The following is a 26743-nucleotide window of genomic DNA, read 5'->3' as shown; positions in this document are numbered from 1 at the left end:
AAAAAGATGGCACTTAAATCATATAGTAGCTCATTCTTCTGAAACTGATTTAGCTACTTGCGACAAGTCTCTACAAATGGTTCTAAGCTTTTTGTCAAAAATAGATATAGATGCAGGTTCGCAGATCGAATTTCTGAAAATGATTTGTCCTACGCTTTCAAAATCGTATATTAAAAATATTAAACTTACTTTATATTCAAAGAAAAATGATAAGTTGTTAAGTGAATGGCTCTTACTTTGGAATAAAACACACATGTGTTTTGAAAGCACTGCTACTTTACTCACAGTATATAAAATATGTGAAAGTGTATTTGAATTAACAGAGAACTCTGAAATTCTTTTGTGCAAACAAGAATTACTTAAAAGAACAAGTGCAAGAAAATTACATTGGTTGAACGGTATTTTGGTAAGTTTCGTATTTTCCTAAAGCTTCGTTTAATTGATAAAACAATTTAACAAATTAGCAAATTAACAGATACATATATATGGCTGTATATGGATGTATGCAGGGATGGCAAATAACATGTTACTAGCCATATCTGCATGTATGCATACTATACAGTATAGACTAGTACATATGCACATAATATGTGCGCATACGCACACACACACATAGTGTAGTTTATGTTATATAGTATATATATGTATATGTATAAAAAAATATATACCATAATTGACTAATAATTATTATAATAAATTTTTATATGTTACAGGATATATGTTATATCTTGATTATGAAAGGAAGATATAATGAAGTTGAATTGTTGCTATCATGTAATTTGTTAAAAAGATTATATCCAGTGTTATTATTTAAAGTATTAAATGATTGTCCACAGGAAATAATGAATACTCGTGAAAGCTATGACAATGGTATTTCTATTTGTGAGTGCATCAACTTCTTCTTGGAGAAATGTTACTCTGATCTATACAATGATGATTGTTTGAACAAATTATATGCGCTTTTAAAAAATCATATTAGAATTGTGTTATACATTTTACAGTGGAAGAAACAATATTTTATAGATATGAAATTAAGTACCAAAGAATCAAAAAATTCGCAATCTGATATGATTGAGCAAACAGTATCTATAAAACAAATTTTGTCTCTTTTGCAAAAACACAATGTACTTTTTGTCTTGAAACTAATAACAGATATACATGATCGAGATTATAGTGACATTCAAGATTTAGTGAAAGAGGTGTCTTTAAATCAATCTATGAGTTTTCAAGCATATTGTTGCATAATAAGCGTCTTAAAAGCCATTTTTTTATGTGAATTTTATAACGTGGAACATAAACAAATTACTAAATACTTCTCTGATATGATGTCACACTTATCTTCTTTGTTTCCTCTGTCATTAAGAATAGAGACAATGGAGAATATATTTTCCTTATTATTTTTACGTTATGAAGATTTCAACGTTATAAATGCTAGTTCCAAAGATGATTGCAATATTCGTAAATCAATAGAACATGAGAAGTCTGGCTTTATAGCTAATAAATATGCTGTAAGAGACATGCTGTACTATTTATGGAAGAGTACTTTGATTACAACAGAAGAAATTGATAAATTACAAGTACTCGAATCGCATAAAGAAATGCAACAACTTCACGAAAATGTATCCACTTTTACATCAACATTGATAGATACTCGTTGGAGATTGAAATTTCATATGGGACTTTATTTTTTTGAAAATGTTGGTACGCCACAAGACGAGTCTGATAATCCCTCTGGTGTAAATAAATTAGAATCTATAATCTCTCAAACACCGAGTTTTCCACATCGCATCACAGAGGATACATTTTTTTATAAAGGAGACAGTACCTCCGATGAAATTAAAGTTAAATCTGACAGTAGTTCGGAGTCTGGCTTATTAAGCAGAAATAAACGCAGAAAATGTTCACGAATTGCTGTAGAAAAGACAGATCATTTGACAACGAAAGATAAACTGTCCTTAATAAATTTAATGTTAGCGTCGAAAGAAAGTCTGATTGTACATTGTTTATGGAAAGGCAATTTTCAGAAAGCGCAAGAGGTAGTTGAGGTAATGTTGTTTTATACTAATAATGCATCATATCGAATAACTTATTTTCATAATATCATCGATCGGTAAACATGACACTTACCCATTCACATTTAATCGGGAACTTTGATAATTCAAGTCTGCGACTATAATTTTGTAAAGAATGTCCAGTAATAATCAGTAATGACCGGATTATTTCTCGTGAGCAGGTAAAGTGGATTAAACTAATAACGAATTCGATTGGACGCATTCAGTGCATTAAAGCCGTCGTACATAAATTGATGTAAATAAATATGTTTATTATAAACATAAAAACTAATCAAATTTTGAAATACTCAATACACTTTATTATGCTGTGAAGTAAAATATATATTTTATAGTTCGAAATATTTGCATTTCATTTTTACATTCAGATTAAATCATTGTATAACGGCTTTGACACCCAATTGGATGCACTTGTGCGTCCAATTGAATTCGTTACAAATCGGAAAGTTCTGTACCATTTTTATAATTTTCATAACAGTTAACAAGAAGTTTCTGTAATAAACGAGTATCCGTCCGATCTTGGGCAGTCATACCTCACCGCCTTTGCATTTCGCGATGAGATATGACCGAGTTGATACACTCATTCGAAGATCTTTAATTAATTATCTCTTATTAATTTATTAATTTATCTCTTATTAATTTCTTGTTAACTATTACGGAAAGTATAAAATGGTACAGGACTGTTCATCTCAATTTAGTTCTCGACCACCTGCTCACGAGAGGTGATGTGGTTACTAAATCACTCTATCAGGATTGGGAAAGTTACTTTTTATATTACTTTATATATCTTTGTTATAGAAATTGAATACAAAAAGTAATTCAAAATTGGAGCAAATGATAAAATATAATATAAAAAATAAAATACACGAACATATTGTACTCAATTTGTATAATATTAGATCGGAGGAAAAGTTTTGCGATATTTTTTAGTTTAAAATTATATATATAATATCTTTGTTAAAAATTATCAAAATTTAAATTTAAAAAAAGGCTTTAAAGCTTGAAATCTTCTGAAAATTATCAAAAATTAAATTTTAAAAAAGGGTTTTAAAGCTTGAAATCTCTACTTTTGAATACTTATTTTTATATTTGTTGAATACTTACTTTTATATTTTTTGAATACTTTTGAATACTTACTTTTATATTTTTTTAATACTTTTGAATACTTACTTTTATATTTTTTGAATTTATATGAGTTTTGTAATTTTTATAGAATATATACAGAAACTACGAGTGGAAAAAAATGAAAAATTTTTATCTATATCTAATGAAAACTTGAAGCTTTCTCTACAAAATTTTTATTTTTTAAAAATATGCCTATGATTTTTTGTTCCTGAGTTACTCGCGGATAAGTAAAAAAGAACATTTTGACTTTGATTGCTCATAACTCCATTAAAAATCATCGTACTGTAATTAAAAAAAAAAACAGATTCTTAAAGCTGAAATATTGCTCTATCGTATAATTACCAATTTAAGAAAAATAGAATATATATAAATTTGAACTAAAATGACATTATTGTTCTTATTATTATTTATAAAGGTTAAAAAAAAAAGTAATGTTATATTTTTAGCTCAAATTTATATAATATATAATTCTACATTAAAAAAATTAGTAATTGTATCATTCGCTAGAGTAAAGTTTCAGCTTTAAGAATCTGATTTTTTAATTGCGATATGATTTTTAACAGAATTATAAGCAATCAAAATTAGAATGCTCTTTTATTTAATCTGCATGTAACAAACTTGGTAAGAAAAAGTTGTAGGAACATTTTTTAAAAACGAATTTTTAGGAAAAAACTTTAAGCGTTTACGTCAGATAGTCGAAAATTTTGCAACGAATATATTCTGTATATAATTTTGAGCTAACGAAATAAAACTTTTCTTCCAGCTCAATACAATGTAATTTATAAGTAACTTGTAAAGTAATTTTCCCAACCTTGCATTCTATATAATAACTTATTTTATTTCTAGATACGTAATTTTAATGTGTAACTATTATTTGAATATGCATCTCATCACTCCATTTGACAACAATTTATACGTTTTTTACTAATGTAATCTTATAGTTGACTTGACACATTTAATTATTTTGTAAGTTTGTAGTAAAGAGGATTTTTAAGACAAAAGGTCGAATCTTTTACATTTTTTTTATATCTTTAAATAACAAATTTTATGTACATATTCTAGTATTACTCATATTTGCATTTTTATTGTGTTTGATTTTTTGTCTTCTGTACAAATTAGATCAAAGTTAAACAAATGTTTTAATAATTTTTATGTCGTACAAACAAGTCACATCAAATTATCAATATATCATAATGTAAGATTGAGTACAATTATAATTAATGAATATTAGCACATTCATCGTTTAGAAATATAAACGTATTTCTTACTCGTACATCTAAGGAAAATGTTTTTTATTTCTGAATAAAAAAGTGCTGATAAACATATAAATCAACGGATATCTGAATTAGATTTATCTTAAATTATATCCGATTAGCAAATAACGAATGTATTAATATTCATATATTTCTTATTGCAGTTTCGAAAGTCTTGTATGTATTGTATTCATATTCAGTAGGTTCATATTTAACAGGTTCTTTCACCTTTTTTAAATCCTTCACGAAAATGCCAGGTGGATTCATTGCGTAATATTGTTTGATGAGCATGATCCTTTTTCGTGGAAAACAAAATTTACAACGGAAACAGCAGCAACACCATCCTAAAATATAGTAGAAAAAATGTTCACATATAACAATATTATAATATTTCCATATAAAAATTTTTCCAAGAAAAGATACAAGATTGATGAAATTACCTCTTTGACACCAACAAGGAATTGCGAAAGAAATATAAATTAACAACCAAATTCGGAGAACCAACCATGTCCTCGAAAGAATCATCTTCGCGGTCATTATGTCTTTCGTGCGCTGAAAATCGTATAAAAGACATTCTATTGCTTTGATTCCGATTTGGCTCAGTTCTTTCTTTGTACAATTTTTTGACCGTTTTAAATCTATTAATCTTTTCAATGCTTCTTTTGGCATATCCTTCGATTCTTTCTGACTATAATTCAGTACTTTTCCTTCCTTTATGTCATATTCCAGCTGCTGTTCGTATTCCATTTTAAGTCTATTATATTCATCGTATGAATCTTTATGAGAATTCTTTTTATCTGCAACTCTAGGTCTTCTTTTCGAAATTAAAAACTGATCCAGAGTAATTTTTATTTCTTTACTTGCAGTTTTTTGGTCATATTCGTATAAGTTATATTGTGCCTCTTGCGTTATCACGAAATATTCCGTTGTTTCTGTTTTACTAGTTGTAATATTCCTATCTCTTATAACTTGGAAAAAATCCATCTCTTTATTTATTATTCCATAATGATTTGTTATCTCTTCGCGTTTTATTCTAATGCTTTTTACACTTTTGTCTATTTATTTGCCAACAGAAGAATATTTATTTCTTCTCTTTTCATTTATTAATATATAATAGATATAATATGATGTTAACTACACGTATTAATTAGTACCTATGGCAACATTTGTATCTTTTCTATAATTCTGTAATCTCTCAAAATTCCGTACATTTCTCTTGTTCTTATTAAAAAATTAATAAATATGATTAATATACTATATATGAACATTATATTCTTAGAATCAATGAATATGGTTAATTGTTTGTGTTAATTGATATTATACATCAGTGGTCTGCTTTATGGTTTTGAAGAAATACAGTATACACTTAAAGAAAAAGCGATGCAGTAGAAAATAGGAAAAATTTAAGAAATTTAAATGCTCATAAACCATTTAATAATTATGATACAGAAAAAACGAAGATGGAGCTTGAAGAATGTATTTTGAAGAATTTTTGATACCGATTAAAACTCTTGAATAATTAGTCATATTGAATCGTGACGTTAGAAGCGAAAAATGACACGTTAATTTTTGTTACGTGCCATTTGTAAATAGAGACAATCCTTGGACAATTATCATTGGAAAATTAATTATCGCACTTAATCAGTACAAAAAATTTACCAAAATACAAACTTCAAATTTCATTTTCATCTTTTAAGTATCTTTGTAACAATTACGTACTGCCTTACAAGCATTTGAAATTAAAAATTTTTTCCTATTTTCTACAGTTTTTTTTTTGTAAATAGATTTATTAATGAAAATATTTACCTTATCTAAATTATGCTTAAAACCAGCAATAAATGGTTTATTTTCTTGTTCCAAATTGAATATTTCTTTCATACGTGGTTGCAGCAGCAATATATCTGAATACCGGTTTTTATTTCTGGCGTTAAGCTCATTGTAATATTTTACATGAGAATGTAATGGTTCATATTTGCTTTCGTCTTTTACAAAAGATTTCAAATCCGCAAGATCCACTGGTTGAATCATTTCGTTTTCATTCTCTTCGTCGTAATTTACATCATCCAACGCAATTTCAAAGACTTTGGTATCCCGTACATCAATCTATACTGAATAACTATTACAACTTTGATCAAGATATTATGATTTGAATTAAAAATTACAAATATAGTTTATTTTAAGTATTTAACTGCATGTGAAATTGTTTGTAAGATACAAATCTGAATTATTAACAGTAATATAACTGCTTTTTGATTTAGCATTTTAAGCTTCTTCCAATATCATTTAGAAATATATTGTATTTCCTAGATGTTTCATATGGAAAACACACAATTGGATGGTGAGATTCGATTTTCAGAAGCACTACACACGTTTAAGCAGAATCTGTATAAACACATTCGTACTTTAAACACAATAGATTCCTTTAAAGAAAGCTCAAAAACTTCTACACTAGAGGTAAATATATTTTACGATTTGTATAATAAATCTTATTGTAATAAGTAAGATATGTTACGATATGTTTACAGAATATAAAATTTGCTGCACAGGAAGGTGTACAGTCCTCTAAGTATATCAATCAACTTCAAACATTTTTAGCATCTCAACAAGTACATTTACTAATATTAGATACAAATATTCTACGTAGCAACGAAATATTAACTCTTAGCGCGCTGGATCTAAGTTTGACTATGGGCCAAACATATCAGATCTCGAGTAATCTATGTGATGTAGCGATGAAATATCTAAAACTCTGTGAAACGTTTGACAGCACAGGGCATGCGAGTTTCTTTTCAAAAATTTATCAATTGTTTTACGAAAATAAAAATAATGTGTCTGTGAACGTTATACTGTGTGATGCCAGAATTTCATTACATGTAAAGGAATGGAGAGAAAACGATGCCATTTGGAACGAATTTCAGAATAACTATCACATACTGTATGACTTCAAAAGAATAGAGATTATGAGGACGCAATCTTGCAGCAATAACTATATTTTAGGATTAAAAACGATAGAAAAAATATCTGATATTTTTGATAGCGAGAAATATCTTTACAACATCTACTTGTATCTACAACTTATATCTACTATCATCCCAGGTATTAGTAATCTCGTTTCATTTATTTATCTTATTTTCCTATTTTATCCTTTTTTGCACAAAATTAATTTTTGATCATATTTTACTGAATCTTACAAGTAACACTACCCAAGTGCTATACGTCGATTTCCTTGAGTCTGTGCATACATGTAGTACATTGAAAAATTTCTTTTTTTTTTTATATCTGCTCAAAAGCAGTTTTAAGGTTAGAAAACGCCCTTATGAATGTGTAGAGGTGAATTCCAGTATTTGACGAAGTACTCGTACATTTGTTATAGAATGAGGTATACGGTGATTTTCGAAGTTGCTGAATTCAAATCTGCTCCCAATTTTTGAGAATTCAATATGGTGAAACCAATATGGCGGATTTAATTGTGTTAAATGAAAACAGCAAGACATTCTCGCTCTCTGCTGAACCCGGGAATAACCAACGTGGAGGTGACGAGAAACTATTCCCTTTTTTTTTAATTTTTTTGGATTTTTGAAAAAATTTTTTGTTTATTTTTTAAGACTTTTGCTCACACTATATATTGAAATATAAAGCATGAACATCTAATAATAATAATAATTTTATCTCCAGCTCCTTTATATGCTTTACTTTATAAAAGTCTCAAAAATAAACAAAAAATTTTCCAAAAATCCAAAATAATAAAAAAAAATTAAAAAAAAGGGAATAGTTTCTCGTCACCTCCACGTTGGTTATTCCCGGGTTCGACAAAGAGAATGTCTTGCTATCTTCATTAAAAAAAAAATCAAATCCGTTATATTGGTTCCATCATATTAAATTCTCAAAAATTGGGAGCAGATTTGGATTCAACAAAGCAACTTCGAAAATCACTGTATACCCTATTCTATAATAAACGAGTACTTCGACAAATACTGGAATTCACTATACATTCATAAGGGCGTTTTCTATCCTTAAAACGACTTTTGGACAGATACAGGGTGGGCCATCTATTGGTACGTTTTTAAAAATGCGATCAAATGAGCATACATTGATATTTTTTATTAATTTTTTTTTTGTTGTGAAGCTAAAATTCAAAAACGTACCAATAGATGGCCCACCCTTTATAAAAAAATACGGTGATTTTCGAAGTTGCTGAATTCAAATCTGTTCCCACTTTTTGAGAATTCAATATCGTGAAACCAATATGGCGGATTTGATTGTGTTAAATGAAAACAGCAAGACATTCTCGCTCTCTGTCAGATTTTTCAATGTATACTACATATATGCACAGTCTCAGGGAAATCGGCGTATGGCACTTGGGTAGTGTTACTGTTAATATATGAGAGTTTTGGAAGTCGTTGATTACAAATTTGAAGTTGAAATTTAAAAAGTCAGAACTAATGGCAGAACTAATATATGACAGACAAATTTTAAAAAATTGTCTTATATTGGAATTTTATACATAAGAGTTTTTTAGACTTCTGATTTCAAATTTGATCATAATTTAAGTTTATGTTTTAATACGTTAGATCTAATCGATAAAATTTGTATTCTTTTTTTAATGAAAAAACCTTATATTTTGCATAACTTAAAAAATTAACAAAGATATGGCGAGTTTCTAATTCTATCTTTCTTAATTTTATTTTTCTAATATTAATACAATCAAGTAATGGCTTCTAAAGTAAATCAATCCAATATAGAAAAAAGCAAGCCAACGCTTGTTCTTATTGCGAATATCTTAATGTTGTTTATTTATAACAAAATGTAATAAAGTTTAGACGTTTCGGTCATTATTAGATCATTTTCAACAGTATTTGAATACAATGTTTATGTAAATTCATCGTTAAATTTTCCTTATCGTTCTTCTATTATTATAAATGATTGTCTTAAGATTTACAAAAGACTTACAATTAAAATAGTTAGAGAATATAAATAATATAAAATATAATTAAAAATATAAATTGAAAATGTAATCATTAAAAATTTCGCTTGTTTATATTACTTGCCGCTTTGTTTCATACTTATATATTTCATTCACAATTTTCCGTTCTTTTTCTTTTATCAAGTGCTCAATTTTGCCAAGAAAAAGCTGGTGTTCTATTTTCATTTTCTTACAACAACCGTGGTCAATTTTGCATGGAAGTCGTCATTTCTGATAACATCAAATTTATGTCATTAAGTTAAACAAATTTAATAAGAAAGTCATTAAAGTAATAAAATTAGTCTAATTAGTTATTAAATTAAACGACTTTATTAAGAAAATCATTAAAGTAATACAGTCGTTATAAATTTGAATAAAATTGTTTAAGATTCTCTAAAATTTTTTCAAAAAGTCATTAAAATTGATAACGTCATTATCAATTGATATGATTATGTTGATTGTATGGATATATTGTAAAAAATAATTTTCAATCTATCAATAAATTTAACTTAATAATTAATTAGACTAATTTTATTACTTTAATGACTTTCTTATTAAAATGATGACTTCTCATAGGATAGACCAAGATTGAGTTCTTAATTTGATGTTGTCAGAAATAACGACTTCCATACAATTATTGACCACGGTTGTTGCAAGAAAATGAAAATAGAAATATATAAATATTTATAAATGGCATTACGATAGTTAAAAATCATTTTTAAAAATTATCACAGTGTTCAGTTATATGGAGGAATTCCCGCACCACAGGACACACAACTCGGTACTTGCGTGCCTCTTTGTGTGCGGCTCGTTGGTATTTAATTAAAGAATTAATTATATTAATGAAGAAAAAAGAAGAAAAGAAAAAAACCTTTGTAACTAAAATCTTTCTATCCATATATTGTGACAACTATTAATCTTTATCGTAAACCACTTAGATAGATTGCGAATAATTCCGTATAATAAGGAAATAACAAAATTTGTACAGGCTATCGTTACAAATATCGGTAGAATTTTGTATTTAGTTAAATTTCAACGTTTCAAATCTATCTTAAATCAATTAGATCGATTGCGAATAATTCTGTATAATAAGGAAATAATAAATTCTGTACTATCTATCATTACCATTATTAGTCGAATTATGTATTTATTTTAATTTTTAACGTATTTATTGTACTGAAGAGGGTCAAATCTTGACCGAAATGTCTACCTATTGTTATGAATTGTTTTTAAATAATATATAACTTATTTACATCCTTAGTTGTGGCTGTATGCTCTTTATTATTTAACATTTAGAAATATATAACACCTTTTCTTAGCAAAATTGAGCAATTGATAAAAGAAACGGAATGGCATATTGCGAATGGAACATATACGTACGAAGCAAAATGATAAATAATAAACAAGCGAAATTTTTAATAATTACATTCTCAATTTATATTTTCAATTATATTTTATATTATTTTTATTCTTTAACTATTTTAATTGTAAGTCTTTTATAAGTCTAACAATTATTTATAATGATTGAAGAACGATAAGGGAAATTTAACATTGAATTTACATAAATATTATATTCAAATACAGAAATATTATTGAAGATGACCTAATCATGGTCGAAACGTCTAGACTTTATTATATTTTGTTATGAATAAACAACATTAAGATATTCGCAATAAGAACCAGCATTAGCTTGCATACTTTTTTCTATATTAAATTATTTTATTTTTATTAATTTTTTGATAAAAGTTAACAAAAATGGACCCATCTCCAATGATCTTGATCTTGACATGTTGTCAAGGTCATGATCCTGAATGACCTCCACAGGTTTTAGTCGTCAGCAGGAAAACAATTACTAACTTTTATTTAATAACTTTTTAAGGAATAACAAGCGACGCGACGGCTAAAACTTGTTAGAGATCACTTCAAGGAATATCATGACTTTGATAACATATGTATGTTAAGGACAAGATTATTCCCCAATGGCTCTCTTTGTGTCAATTTTTATCAATTTTTTAATTATTTTTATTTAAAAGTATTGAAAGTATTAGAAGCACAATACAAGTATTATTTTATCATTAATTCTTTGTATAAGATTTTTTTTTATACATCTTCAACACTTTTTGAGATACAAAAAAATGTCAAAAACTGCTCTATATATGAGGATAATTTCATCCCTTAATATTATTTCTTAATCATTTCTAAATAAAATTCACTATTTATTATATATGTGTATAACGAGGTCATCAATACTGACATATCACTTTGTTTTTAGATAATATTTCTTAAACAAAAGCTAAAAATAAAACTAATCAAATAAGAAAAATTCTATATTTGCTCAAAGTGGATTTTCCCTATAAGCGTAAAATATTCCTAGAATGTTATATGATTATTACTAAAAAATTAACATATTATATTATTTCGAGAATGTTATACGAATATTATACGAATTTTATTTTTGCATTTCTATTGTAGAATTCGTTTTTAGCTGATTTTAACATATATACTGCACAAAAAACTAAAGGTTTTTTTAAATAGAAACAAGCTATAAATATATGAATTATGAGTTTTTACTTCTTCAATTATCTAAACAGATTATGTTTTTATAAGTATTAATAAAGTGCAATAGTTAATTTTTTTCTGTGAAATAAGGGGATGTCTCTTTAGGAAATCTATATACAATATATTAGCTTATTCTAAGATTTTCTTTTAAAATTTCATTAAAATCAGTATTTTTATATATATTATAACATTCTGTTATTAATTGTCATTTTGGTTGCCATATTAGATCGGTTGTTTTAAATTATAAAATTTTTAATGCAGATTTGAAATCAGAGATCTTTTAAAAATATTAATATAAAGATTTTGAGGGTACTTACTATTTACATGAATTTTTTCTTTTTAGTATATATTTTTAGCATAAATTTTTTGTATAAAAAGTGCTAATTTTGACTAACATGTTATTTATTATTAATACAAAATAATTACATATTTATTCATGCATATAACAACATATAAGAACATGAAGATATTGATACAAATTAATTGTGCTAAAACATAGTAAAAAGATAGCTGTTTTATATGAGACACTATACAGTAAAAAAAAAACTAATTAGACATATACTAATTTATTATTTTATTTTTAGACGACACTAATATACAAACAATATCTGATTTATTAAAAACTCCATTACATCATTATTTTGGATATCAGATATTCGACTTGAATACGGAGCCAGATAAGCTCGAAAAAGTCGCTTCTAATTTGCAAGTGAATTTAATATACAGTATCCTTGTAAACGTATATCCGAATATTTCTTGTTATGATAAAAAAAAGTGCAATAGTATCAAAGATTCGGAATACATTATACTGAATAAAAATCAAGAATTGGTAAGAAACTAATCGTGCTAACTAATAAATAATATATACAATGTTCCATAAAGACCGTAACAACGTTTAAAAGTAGATTCCTGAGATTATTTTGAGACAAAAATTTTAAAGTTAGCGAATCATTCGCCTAAAATTTTCGCGTTCGAGTGATACAACACAAAGTGCTAAAAGTGAAAGCTAATTTGCTTTTTTGTTAATATTAATATTAATATAAAAATATTAATATAAAAATTATGTGAATATAAAATTGATATTTATTAACAAATTATTATAATCTCGATATTTGGATATTAAAGTCTTCGTCTCAAAATATAATGTCAGGAATTTTCCCTTAAGCGTTGTTACGATCTTTACAACCTATGTATACATATAAACAATATGTAATATAGTGTAATATGAACCTATGTATACATATAAACAATATGTAATATAGTGTAATATGAACTATCTTTACAGGGTGTAAAAAATGTAATAAAAAGACCAAACCAATATATTTCGGAAATATTGGCAGAGCTTCTACAGATTTTATGCAACATAAGTTCAGGACGATCTCATCTGGATAATTCGTACTTGAGAAGTATTTCTAATCATACAGATATACGAATGATTCTAAACAAAACATCGAATCTTGCAAATCTCGATCTCGGCGAATTATCTGGAGGAGACGAAACATTGACATTTTTTTTGAATGTTTGGAACGTTATGTTCCTTCATGCGAGTTTGGATATATGGTCCAACGATCCGCCTCTCGAAAGTTTGAGGCATACGATTTCATTGACGTCGATCGGTTATATAATTGGTGATTTGGGCCTAGTGACACTCGCTGCTCTTCGATCGAAATTACTGGGTAAGCTTGCGAATGACATTAAATTCTTCACGCAAGTGGAAGAGCTCAACGAATTGGCATGGCAGGATTTAGATCTTGTGCAAAATCCAAGGATTATCTTCGCCATGGCTAATGAATTTTACGGCACGCCTGAGATTCGTGTAAGCTGACGCATCGATTAATTACACTGTTCAATAAAAATTTAATTTTTGACATAAAAATGAGGATTTACATAGATTGGGTATTGAATACAATTGCGTTTGAATATATGATCTAAATTACTCTATCACGTCAATTTTGAGAAATTTGCGATTATAGTTATGGAAGAGGAATATTTTAGAGTATTTTGACATATTATGTCTATACTGTAACGTGTTGGAGAAATTTTATTATAATTAGAATTAATATTGTCAGGATTTTCAGCCCTTTAAAGGAATTTATCATGTCGATTATAATTAAAAAGATATTTATTAATAAACTTTATTGCAGCAAAGTTGCAACTTGTATAGGCTTTTAATTTAAGAATCTCTATATAGTTCAATTATGTTAGTTAAACTTAAAAATTATACAGGTTGCTGAATATTAATTTGTTTAATATATGATTCGTCTATATCAGTTTGCTAATTCAATGTAAATTATATGAAAAAAATTTAATTATTCTAAAAATTCGAACATTCTTAAATTTTGATATCTGCCATATCGATTAAATTTCAAATTTTATTGGTTATCATTAGTATTCAACGAATTGAAAAATCCTCAAGTTTGAATAATATAGTTATTAAAAAATATTTTTTATACTTTACATGTTTTGAACAATTTGAACCTTATTCTAATAATAGCTAATAAAAAAATGAATGCAGTGCATGGAACACCAATAATGTCACGTGATATTTATTTTTCTTTATTTTTAATGTATATTTATCAAAAGTCTAATGCTTTGAACATATGTCCATAAAGTTTTAAGTGTACATTTGAGTAGCACGCACGTATGTTCGTTCGTCCATTTGCTTTGTTTAGCAAATTATCATATATTATCATAGTTATAAACTAGATTAGTAATAAACTATTTTTTGTCACTTAATTACTTTTTTAAAAGTTATTTTAAAATGTGTTACGATTTTTCTCTTAGTCACTGTTACAATAGATCTCGGAAATATGGACGAAGTAAATGATAAAGTCTTCTAGAAAAAAGCATGTTTAACTATTTAAAAAATGTGTTCTTTAAACTTTTTTTGATATTAAATGATACACTAGAAATAATAATCTGTCTTCTAAATATATATATTTCATATCAAAATGTAGCAATATTTCAAAGAATATATTTTTAAACTGCATCGTCTTAAATTCACACAAGAAATTTTTATCTAAGCATGAAGATTTGATTGTAAAATATTTTGATCGTCTAATAATCTTAAATTTTAGCTAAATTTTGGTTATTATATGTAAAGAACACAGAACCTGTATAAAAATTGAAAAGGTTCTTCCTCAAAATTGTGACGTGATAGAGCACTTTAGTATATGGAATCGTATCCAGTATCTAAACAATTATCACCTATGCTCATTTTTTTGTTAAACAGTGTTATTTATCATGATAAAGGATAGATATGATCAATGTGTTCATTATAGGTGTATGAAGCGCAGACATTAAACGATGCATTAAATGAAGCGACTAATGATTATATCGCGTATTATTCATTGGTGTCACCTGATGAGTCTGTAAATGAACCAAAACAAAAAATCAGCTTACTCAATCTTGTCAGACAGTATCAAAACACATTTTCACAAGATACTGATGGTGAGACAAATGCTAACAGGAGTTTGCCTTCAATAGCCGATTTCGAAAAATTAAACGAAGATATAAATCTGGAATACATGACGTCTAATTATACATACGAAGTGATACTAAAATATTCCAAATATAATATATCTAATGTCACAACCACAAATCTTATACAGACATCACTTTGGCAGAGTCGTATATTAAGAACTAGTTTATTGCAATATCTGGAAAGACATTGTTGGCTCGTTTCTTATCTTGTACAGAGAATGCATAACGAAAATCCGACTATTTTAGAGAACAATTATGATAATGTAAAACGTATAGTGTGTCTTGAGAATCTTATGAATTCTCCGTGGATGAATAAGCTAAAACTCTTATTTAACAATAATCAAATTCTCGCCGCTATTCATGATAGCGTACCTGAGCACGAGTTATGGCATTATTTTGAACTTAGGAAAGATCATAATTGGCAGGATTCTTTGGAGATGTTAAATGCTCTAACTGACATCATGATAAAATACAGTGCAGAGTTACAGCGCTTCAAGGATTTGATTTTAAGTCACATGCTCTCCAATTTAGGTGTACTATCTGTCACAAGTATGCTGCAGTATCTGTATCAAATCAAAGATATACATATATTGACACAAACGATATTACACAATGTTAACAAGTGGCCTATGATTTTATGTGAGCACGCATTATGTCATGCATTGCAACACGAGCACAATCACAAATTGCCAGTGCACTGCAAACATCGGATGAATGATATCTTGTGCAGAATAACGATCTTCCACAAAATGATTCCGTACTGTATGAATAAGTCAAACATTACGTGGTACGATATTGTATATTGTACGGGGAAGATCGATCCATTTAAAATTATTAAGTCCTTGATCGACGCAGATCAGTTCGAGTTATGTTTGGAGTGGCTGGAATGTCAAGCGTTTTCTCTGGAGATGCAAACCACTGTGAGCCAAGACTTTTTAATAGGCCTTTTAAAAAATGAGCAGCAAGATTTCAAGCAAGCTTTAAAGGTAAACAAGAATTTATTTATAAAGATCATAATCATACAATCAGCTTCGAAAATACTTATCATTGATTTGATAATATTTTAGTTTCTTCAAGCGTTACCGTTGAGTCAGCCAATGAAAATATGTAAAGGGGTGCTTAAAAAATTAGAATCTATCAGCGCATTACAATTTATCACTAACTATTTGTTAGACTACTGCAAAGTAGCAGAGCAACCGAAGTATCGGAAAACTTTGATAGGACTACAAATTCTAAAGCTGTTGGAAGATAAAGACAGATCGTTATATATCCATTTGATAAAAGAGCCATTATTGATGTTGGAACAATTATTAATGAATTGTAAATTTGAAAATATTCAAAATATTTTGAACTCGTTGCAAGAGAATTTACAACATCCCGATATAGGCATCAGCAATTTTTATGAAATTATAAAGTTTTACGCCAAAAAGTCGTTAGATTTCCGGGTATCATTTCGGCGTGACGGTACAAAAAATAAAACCAAAAATATGTCACAACCTAATATTGAGGCAGAAAATAATGAATTTGTTATGCCTGTCAATGTACCTACTAAGGAGGAATGGGTCCCGAATGATAGGGTAATTTGAAAACATTAAAATTATACTTTAATCAATATATATTGTATTACACACGCGCGCGCGCGCGCGCGCGCACACACACACACACACACACACACACACACACACACACACACACACGGTGACTATACAAGGTGTACTCTAATTTCTAAAAAAAAAACCTGATAAAATTTTAATCATTCTCGGGTGTTAATACAAGATTTCGTTACCCACATCTTGTATCAACATCAGATAGTGATTAAAATTTTATCAAGTTTTTTTTAATGAATTAGTACAGTACAAAATGTCATTGGCTGGAAATTTTTACGCCATTGTGCGTGCGCGCGCGAGAGCATGCGCATGTATACACAGCGTGTTTCAAATCTGTATCATCTATTTAAAACTGATGTAAATGGTTTTTATAAATAATTCTAAAATTTTAATAAGTAAATCGGGTACGTATTGGTGATTTTTAATTTCCGGTTCTGGTCGGAAATAGGTTATCCAAATAGAAAGTCGATTTTCAAATAGAACATGATATTTTTTATTACAGATTCGTATTCTACGCGAAAAAATATAAAACTTTTATATGAAACATTTTTTTCAAAAATGCCCATGAAATAATTTTGAAGTTTGATTAAAAAAATGAACTTTTCGTCAAGATAACTCATTTGCGGCCAGAAGTTGAAATATGAACGTTTGATAGTGCGTGCCTAATTTACTTAAATTTTTTAAAATTTTGGAGATTTTTTTTATAAAAATCATTTACCTCGGTTTAAATGAGATCTTTGATATATATATTATATATATTATATTATGGTACATTATAAAAAAAATATATAGTAAATTATTAGCAAATTTACATAATAAAATCTGATATTTAACAGGCTAGAGAGTGCAGTTGCTGCAAGGCTGTGATATTTTCAATGTTTAACAGACGACATCACTGTCGACGATGTGGCCGTGTTATTTGTGCTATGTGTTCTCGGCATCGTATGCAAGTTGCTGGTTATCCCAGTTCCGTGTTGGTACGCGTGTGCGATGATTGCAACCATCAAACGATATTACAGATTCGTGCGGCGCAAGGTGTTCCATCGACATCCAGTAATGAGCTATTTGATTATTGGCGATTGACAAAAGACGAAAAGCACAACCGCACCATAAGAGAAGAGTTCTCATTTGAATATGCGCCAAATATTTCGCTGTGTCTTGCTATTCTTAACTTATATTGCGATTCTAAAATATATACCAGGTAACAAGTTATAGTGAGAAATATATAAGAAATATAATAAAATAAATTATATTTAATTTTTAAGAAATAAATAAAATAATTTCTTTATATAGTTTCTTATTAGACCGTTGCGATGAGATGAAGCGATTACTCCAACCCGTTAGTGGTGACAGGATAAATCCCGAAATCGATCATGCAGTAATCATCAAGATGATACGTTCTCTGCTAACTGCGGCTAAAATGAAATGCGCGAAATTTGGATTTAATACTGGCCTCGCGCACTGCGATCGATTTTTATCGCAGGTGGATCTAATTGCAACTCTAGTCCAATCCGATTGTGTGACTCTTATATCGATGGACGACCTCGACGAGCACACACTGAGGAAATTGCGTGATCTCCTTACCGAGAAGGAGCGTTGGACATTGGCGTTGGACGTCAGCACGAAGGCAGGATTGGATACACAGGGCGTGTGGGCCGCATGGGGAAAAGCTTGCTTGAAAGTGGGACATTTAGAACAAGCGAAAGAGAAGTTTCAACATTGCCTGGATAAAATTATACACGAGGATCTTGACGATTGGGTCATGCTGTTTTATCCCAAGGAGCTGATCGAAAGTCCCAAGAAAGAGTTAACGGTAAAGATGACGCAGTCAACGCAGGAGGGAAACGAAATATCGGATGAGGAAAAACAAGCGTGCAAAACTAGTTACTTGAGAAGAAACGAATATTTTAAATGTCGGCCGCTAAAGGATCCACCATTGCTAACGGAGATCCTTCAAATATTAGATACCTTAAGCATTCATCGATCCCGAACGCAGCATTCAAGTCCACAATCCAAGTCTGATACGGCGCAAGAAATCCTACAAACGCTCAATAGTCTGAAAGCTGTTAGCCAAAATCAATTTAACGTTAAATATGTAATACCCGCTAATCAAACGGTTTATTATCAAGAAAGTTTGTATTATCTATTGACATACGGAAGTTACACCTCTATTTTACAATTTTTCTTGAGACATAAAGAGTTTGATAAGTGCCTTGTATATATCTTAGATAATAACATAGAACGTGATCTATTTCTTAACGGAGTTTATTTGTACTGTTTGAAGAACGGCCAAATCGAGAAACTTCACAATGCGATGAGAACGAAAGATCCTACTTTAGTTACTTGGCGGAAATACTTAATATCCGTTTGTCATTTCATGGAAAGAAAACAATATTGGCATATTTTATATCAGATACAACTCTTTATGAGAGACTATGTACGAGCATCGATGACGTGCATCCGTTTTTATACTAATGAAGCAAACACTTATTCAGACTTGCACAACAGGGCGCATCTGTTACAAGACGCTCAAAAGCACTTGGAGTTGGAATTACAGACGGAGAGCTTGACTAAAAGAAGAAAAAACATAAACTCTGATCACAGCGGCCAAAATACTTTAGTGATGGAACCTTCGGAGATAGACAGACATATAAACACTATATGCAGACAGACGGAAATCGTCAAGTTTCTAGCAAACTGTGAAAAAGAGGAAAGACCTTTAACTGAATTTTTTAATCTCTTTCCAGATATTGACAGCAATAATTTTCAGACACTTCAATTACCTACATTATTTGGCAACCAACAACAGAAGATACATCTAGCCGTTTTAGCTATATTATGCGGCCGCGATATTGAAGAAGGATTTGGCATAGCCTTCAGGATAATGCAAGGTAGCAATCAGTGTGGAATAAAATATATATAAAATGCACACACAATAAACTCGTAATAATATATGTTATAGATGAACTAATATTTTGCGTGTGTACCACTTTTACAGATTATAATCTTCCACAACAGAAGGTGTATTCTTTAGCTGGCCATGTGTTAGCTTTAAAAAATAATGTAGCTGCAATCGAACAATTGATCAAGTGTTGCCGTAGCTCTGGAGCACCTAATGCCCACATTATTTCAGATCATGTTTTGGCACATTGTGTGAAATTATTGTTGACTTATTCATACACTGAACAGATTCCAACACTCAAGCATCATATAGATATTTTAATCAGACTGATAATCGACACGGAACTGAGAGTGAGATTTATATCAATATACAGCAGGATTCAGCTAAATTTTATGATCTGTTTTGACTCTGACTTTTGTCCCTTTGACATGAGGTCAATTATATTTGAGATATGAACTTGTGACAGTAGATTTTTTATCTGATAAATTTCCAGGTTATCTAAACCATGTTCTCTAAAAATCGTTAAGAGATGATGGAAGGACACTAGATAATCGTGGATTTTGTTCCACAAAACTTGTCATACTTTTGAGAATAATTAAAGCTCTTATCATGCTTTTACTATAAATTTAAAAAGTATTCACGAATTTGAAATTTGTACTTTTTAGTAAATTTTCGTTTTACAGTGTGAGAATTAGAAATCTTAGGATGAAATACATTTATTGATCAATGTCCGAAATTTTTTAGTGATCAACAGAATTTTGGTTTTTGTAAAATTACATCGGTTTTTGTTTGACTTTGAGTCTTTGAGATAATTTTCGATTAGTATAATCGTATGATCCCTATGACTTTATCATTTTAAATTTTAAAAATTACGAAAATGAATTTTTGTTTGATTTTTAAATGACCTTTAAGAAACGTTATGACCTAGAAATGTTATCAGATAAGATTTGACGTCATAATAAGCTCACATCTCAGATATAATTCTCCCTCAAGTCAAAAGTTATGCTAAAATAAATCATAAAATTTAGTTAAATCACTCTATATATCAATATGTGAGCACACATAAATATACATAAACTTTGTAACACTTTTTAAATATATCAAAAAAGATTTCTAATGTACTTTATTTATATATTTTGCAATATTCTTTTTCAGATAAATGCATACATTGAAAATAAACAACTGAAAGCTGCATACCTGCTTGCAGTGAAGTATTCTAGAGCACAAGATATAAGGAGGATCTTAAAAGAATCAGATAGACTTGGTCAAAGTGCAATTAAAGCAATATGCTTAAAATGGCTACAACAAAACCCAAAAAAATAAGATTCGAATCTATTCTGACAAAAAAATTGAAAATAAAATAAGTATGTAATAATCTATATGCAGGATGTCCAAAAATTTCAAGATTTAAAAGCGAGATTTAAAGCTACTGAAATATATCTAATCAATATAAGAAATTAATCTTTATCAGAAATAAAAACGGTTTTTTTGTTTTGATAACAGTTTAATTTGCATTTTTCATAAAATATGTAAATCAATATATCCATTTCATGTAAAAAAATATGAAATCACCAAAAAATGAATTACTTATAAGAAATATACTTTATTCTAAAATATATCAATTAAATATATTTTAGATGCACAAAATATCTTATAAAGTATTTTTCATGATCTTATCTTAATATTATTTGCGAAATGCTTAAAAAAAATTGATTTGTATATAAATTCATATAGAAACGTATAAAACTATCTGTATTATTTAAAAAAGACATTGCTTCTATCAAAGTTCAAAAAATTTTTTATATTTCTATATTATATATTACTGTTTTTCTTAATTTGATTATTATCTTGGGATTACACTCGGAAACAAAATTTTATCTCATTTTGTTTCACATGTTTATGGTCATTTTTCAACACATATATAAAAAAAAAACAGTAGGAGCTCCTAGAATTTTCTAGTTAGAGTAAAATGTACGTTTACAAAAACCTTGGTTACGTTTAAGGCCTTTTTAGGCTATTGATCGAAATGTTAGGTGCTATTAACTTAAAGTACTTTTTTTGTTAAACATTTATATGATTTCACAATACCTTATAAGGCATTTTATTGAGAAATACGAGGGCGAATCAAATATAAACCGGAATTATTTTGCACGCGCCGTGAGGTGAACATGAAAGGGCGACTCCTAAGCGTTATAAGTAGGGATGCCTGAAGAAGATTAGGGGATCTCATACTATCGCTCCTTTAGTCAGTACGATCAGAGCAAGAGGTACCCTGATCCTTTGACTATACAAATCAAAATCCTCATCCGTTGCGCAACGGATTATTATCAAGTTTCTTACGACAGAAGGTGTAAAACCGTCCGAAATTTTGAGAAGATTTAAGGCACAGTTGTCAGGGACACTCTTAAGAAGACTCAAATGTACGCGTGTACAAACAATTTTTAGGACAAGAAGCAGTTGAAAATGAAATTACCGACGTCGCCCGAAGATTAACGTGACTGAGGAGAAGATTCGCATTTTTGGTCGCCTTTTCGAGGATGACTATCGATTAACGGTTGCTGAAATTACTTCTAAGATCGGGATACGTTACGGCAGCGTTCAGGCAATCATTACTGACGAACTTGGGTTTCGAAAAGTGTCCACAAATGGGTCCCTCCTCGATTAAGGTACTAGAGATGTAAGTATTCTCATCCGCCATTGGTTCCATTTGATTGATAAGTGACACCTACGGGAAATCTGAATAATTTGCAACCTTTTTCGAATCTGCTGCTACAATTTATTGCAACGCAGATAAAATCTTGAAATTGGAATTTACATTTACTTTGCCACTACATGTTTATCACTAATTGTACCATAACCAATCAATCCTACATCATCAACCTACATCTCTAGTGTTCTACTCACCGAAGATTAGAAATAGCAGCGAGGTGTGTAAACGACTATTGACATGCTAAATGGGACCAGGTTAAATGGAAGGCTTTTTTTGCATTGGATTGTTAGTTGTGATGAAACTTGGATCATTTACATCCTGAAACCCAAACAAGCCATAGAATGGTGAAAGAAGAATCTGCACCTATCAAATCCAAAACTTGGTTCTCAGCTGGAAAAGTTCTTGCAACTGTATTTTTAAAAGAGTTTTGCACATCAATTTTCTCCACAAACGTACCGTGAACATCGCATACTACTGCCAACTTTTGGACGAAACAAAACTCGCATATCATCAGAAAAGACGCGAATTTCCAATACAAGACGTTACATCCTGCACAACAATGTCCGGCCAGTCCAATATAACTGTCCAAACTCGATAAAAAATTGAGAATTTGTTCTGGACTACACTGAAATACCCTCCCTATAGTTATAGGGACTTATCACCCTGTGATTATCATTGTTTCGACTACTACAAGAAGAAGAACTCTGTCCTTGGAGGACAGAGATTTGATGATGTCGAAGCATTCATGCGCGATTGGCTAGTGTCATAACCACTTTCATTTTACGAAAGCGGGATCAAAAAACTACCTATCTGTTGGAAAAAATGTGTGTAAGTCCGGAGATTATGTAGAGAAATAACTTTGTATGTTTATATTTTTATGATGCTCCAATAAATTAAAAAAAAATAATTCCGATTTATATTTGATTCACTCTCGTAATAAAATTAACCCTCAGTACACACACTTCAAAAAAGTTCCTATCTACCCACATCCGGATATACACATGTAACCCTACGTTTTCTTTTGCTTGTATCTCAGATTGTAGTGCATCGATTTTAATTAATTTTTTTTTAATCAATTGTTTGAAGACTGAAAGAATTTTTGAGTTAGAAAGTCTAAAATCTAGCACAAAAGATATTTTGCAATAAGTGAAAAGAGATTGGAAAAAAATGTGAAAACAAATTTTTTGTCAAAAATAAATGAAAAAAGATTTTATTAGTGATGAATCAGCAGCTAATGAGTTGAATTTTTAAGAAACTATAAGCGTTTTTGCGATTTGCTCTAAAAACGATATTTTTTTTTTACAAAGTGAAAATGAGTGATTTTTCAGTTTTTATGGAAACTAATCATAAACCGAAAATCTTTGAATTTTGATAGAAATAAATAAAAAAAAATGGCCCTATCGTTCTTCTACAGTAAATATTAACAATTTACTATTATATTTAATATTTGCCACGAGAGCCATTAACGAGGAAGAAAAAAGTCTGATATTAAGAACACAATAAAATTGATTTTAAAAAATCATTTTTTTATGATGTGTACTCATGATGAAAATCATAAATAATCCAATTAATCATTTCTACTTACATTTCAACTGTGCAATAAGGATTTTTTTATGTTGAACCTATAAGGGATTAGGGTAACCCCAACACGCACTTTACACCGTACAATTACGTAGCTAATGGCGCATTAGAAGGTCGCCAAGCACAAGGGAATTGTAAAGATGGTACATAAGTCCCCCCCCCCCCCAGCCTCAGCATCACTGCTCAAAGCCTGTTCGAATGCCTAAATTATGAAAGGTGGAATTACGCTAACCCCTTGTGTGTTGAGGATTAACATTTATTGAATTGGAAAAGTTAAAAGCATCGTAAAAAAATAATATAAATCTATATAAGAATCATAAAAAATTGTTGTTTATAATTGTTTTTATTATTGTAAATAAAAAAATTTTGTTACCGAGAATATTTTAAGTTAATGGCATCGCAATTTTCAATCTATAGCCTAAAAAGGGGGCAAAGTTTGAGCTTTTATTTTATCCCAACTAGGAGGTTCTAAGGGCTCCCATTGTTTTTCTACAGATATTCAAAGATGACAAAAAGCGTTTTTTTTTTGTACTTTTGACTCCGTTTTATTTAAAAATTAGAGTTTCTAGTTTTATACTTTCTTACTTTTCTAGTTTCGGATTCGGGAAAAAACCTATCGGAAACAGTTGCCTTCGGCTCTACAAAAAATCCATATTTCCTAGTGTTATTTTTAAAAATATTTTAGGACGAGTAGATAAAAATTATTGAAATATATTTAAGGATAAACAATATTTAAGGAACGTATTTATTGTAATACAATATAATAAAGTTTTTTTTATATCCATTGCAGAATTTTCCATCTCTCTCTGTGTGTGTGTGTGTGTGTGTGTGTGTGTGTGTGTGTGTGTGTGTGCGCGCGTGTGCGCGCGCGCGCGCACGACACATAAAAAATATATATTTACATACTTTACATACTGATATATTATAAGAAAATACAAATGTAAACTTTTTTATAATCTAAAATTAATTTATCTAGAAAAAAATTCTTTTTCTAAAAATTAAAAATTGAAATTAATTAATTCGTGAGAAATATACAACAGATCTGAGAATTTGGGTCGTAAACCAGATTTTCAGTTGAAGAATTATTCTCGCGTTTTATTAAAATTTATTAAAAGTTCTTGAAACTATATAATTATTATTAATGTACTAACATTAATTTTGGAAATTATATTCTCTATTATGTTTCTTAAAAAATTAATTACGTTTTCTTAAATCTAAACTAATCCCTATTTCGCATAATTTTATTTTTACAGCCGTTTACATCTTATCCACGTATATATACGTATGAAATATATAATAACTAATAATAATTAATGTAGATGAAATGTGTAACTATAATGATAATGTTTTAAGTATATAAAAAAATGAAATGCAAACACAGGAATGTATATAGAATAAAAAACATCTAAAAAAATAAGAAAAACAAGTACAATTTTGTAAATATCTGTATAATTGTCTGACTGATTTGTCTGATTTTAAGGAATTTCTAAAAATTTGATATTTTATATTAAAATAAATAAATATAATACATAAGAGCCAATCACAGAACTTGATGCGTAAATTAAATTATATTTCTAATGTTTTTCATATTAAAAATGGTTTTCATACAAGAAGAGGTAGTCTCTTTATTATAAAATTTTTTTGCATTCTGAAGAAGACTAAATCACGTAGCCGAAATATGTAAAATAACAATGTATTTAACTCTTGAAAAATCAGACATCATTCTTAAATTTTCTTATCATCAATGTTAGAAATAAATAAATCAATTTACGCAAATTCTGCCGTTGGCTCTTATATATTCTATACTATCTTTATTTATTTTAATATTTATTATTTCGAGCCCTTTATTACTTCTCCATTCTTATTATTTTTGATATCTTAGCTACATCTATTTCACAATGATATATATTTTTATAAATACTTTATGACGTCAATGTGTGAGAGTTAGAAAAAATTCTTTTATTTTGAAAGCGACATAAATTAAATTTTGATATACAGGTTCTCCCATTTTAACTTTTGCATCGAAAATTATAAAAAATATGGAAAAATGTTTTAAACAAAAGTTTTATGACTTCACAGGGGACATATCTAAGATGGTTTTATTTGTCTTTAGAATATGTTATAACAATCAAAAGATTTTAGCTATCAGTTGAACATTTTGGATAGTGTTAATAATCGATGGTACTGTACAACTTTCAAACATTATATCTCTAAAAGTACTAAATAAAAAATATTTTATTTTGAAATATAGTATTTTGAAAGCGTTTCTCAAAGTAATCTAAGAAAATATGCAATGAAAAGTAGGGGTTTTATTTAAAAATTCAAAGTGACTTCGTCCCTTAACGCCACCCAAGATCAAACTAATAGTACCTTTTTATGTCTCCCTCAAAGTCATAAAATTTTTGTCTTAAATTTTTTTTATACCTTTTGTATTTTTCAAGATATTTTGATACAAAGATTAAAATGAGACATCCTGTATAAAGAATATAAT

At 28.8% G+C, this 26743-nt stretch overlaps 2 protein-coding genes across 5 annotated transcripts; one reads left to right on the top strand and one right to left on the bottom strand.

The window, feature by feature from the left end:
- Positions 1–101: 101 nt before the first annotated feature.
- LOC108754337 lies at positions 102–21373 on the top strand. Of its 2 annotated transcripts, none has more exons than XM_018496569.1 (12): positions 102–406; positions 714–2045; positions 6755–6901; positions 6994–7543; positions 12554–12798; positions 13255–13785; positions 15251–16438; positions 16520–17029; positions 17896–18260; positions 18353–19950; positions 20058–20311; positions 21117–21373. In XM_018496569.1, the coding sequence occupies exons 1-12, from the start codon at positions 140–142 to the stop codon at positions 21282–21284; spliced, it is 7155 nt and encodes a 2384-aa protein (XP_018352071.1). In that variant the 5' UTR covers positions 102–139; the 3' UTR covers positions 21285–21373. The 2 variants fall into 2 exon arrangements, with proteins under 2 accessions (XP_018352071.1, XP_018352070.1); XM_018496568.1 differs by having other exon boundaries at positions 6973–7543.
- Positions 4512–6766, bottom strand: LOC108754338. Of its 3 annotated transcripts, none has more exons than XM_018496570.1 (5): positions 6637–6766; positions 6254–6550; positions 5602–5668; positions 4888–5502; positions 4512–4791 (listed from the first exon to the last, which is right to left on the bottom strand). In XM_018496570.1, the coding sequence occupies exons 1-5, from the start codon at positions 6706–6708 to the stop codon at positions 4592–4594; spliced, it is 1251 nt and encodes a 416-aa protein (XP_018352072.1). In that variant the 5' UTR covers positions 6709–6766; the 3' UTR covers positions 4512–4591. The 3 variants fall into 3 exon arrangements, with proteins under 3 accessions (XP_018352072.1, XP_018352073.1, XP_018352074.1); XM_018496571.1 differs by having other exon boundaries at positions 6254–6563; positions 6637–6715; XM_018496572.1 differs by having other exon boundaries at positions 6254–6555; positions 6637–6690.
- Positions 21374–26743: the final 5370 nt, after the last annotated feature.

This window comes from Trachymyrmex septentrionalis, unplaced genomic scaffold (assembly GCF_001594115.1).
Source record: "Trachymyrmex septentrionalis isolate Tsep2-gDNA-1 unplaced genomic scaffold, Tsep1.0 scaffold79, whole genome shotgun sequence".
In the NCBI taxonomy this organism is placed as follows: Eukaryota; Metazoa; Arthropoda; class Insecta; order Hymenoptera; family Formicidae; genus Trachymyrmex; species Trachymyrmex septentrionalis.
This window is presented reverse-complemented; position numbering and strand designations above follow the sequence as displayed.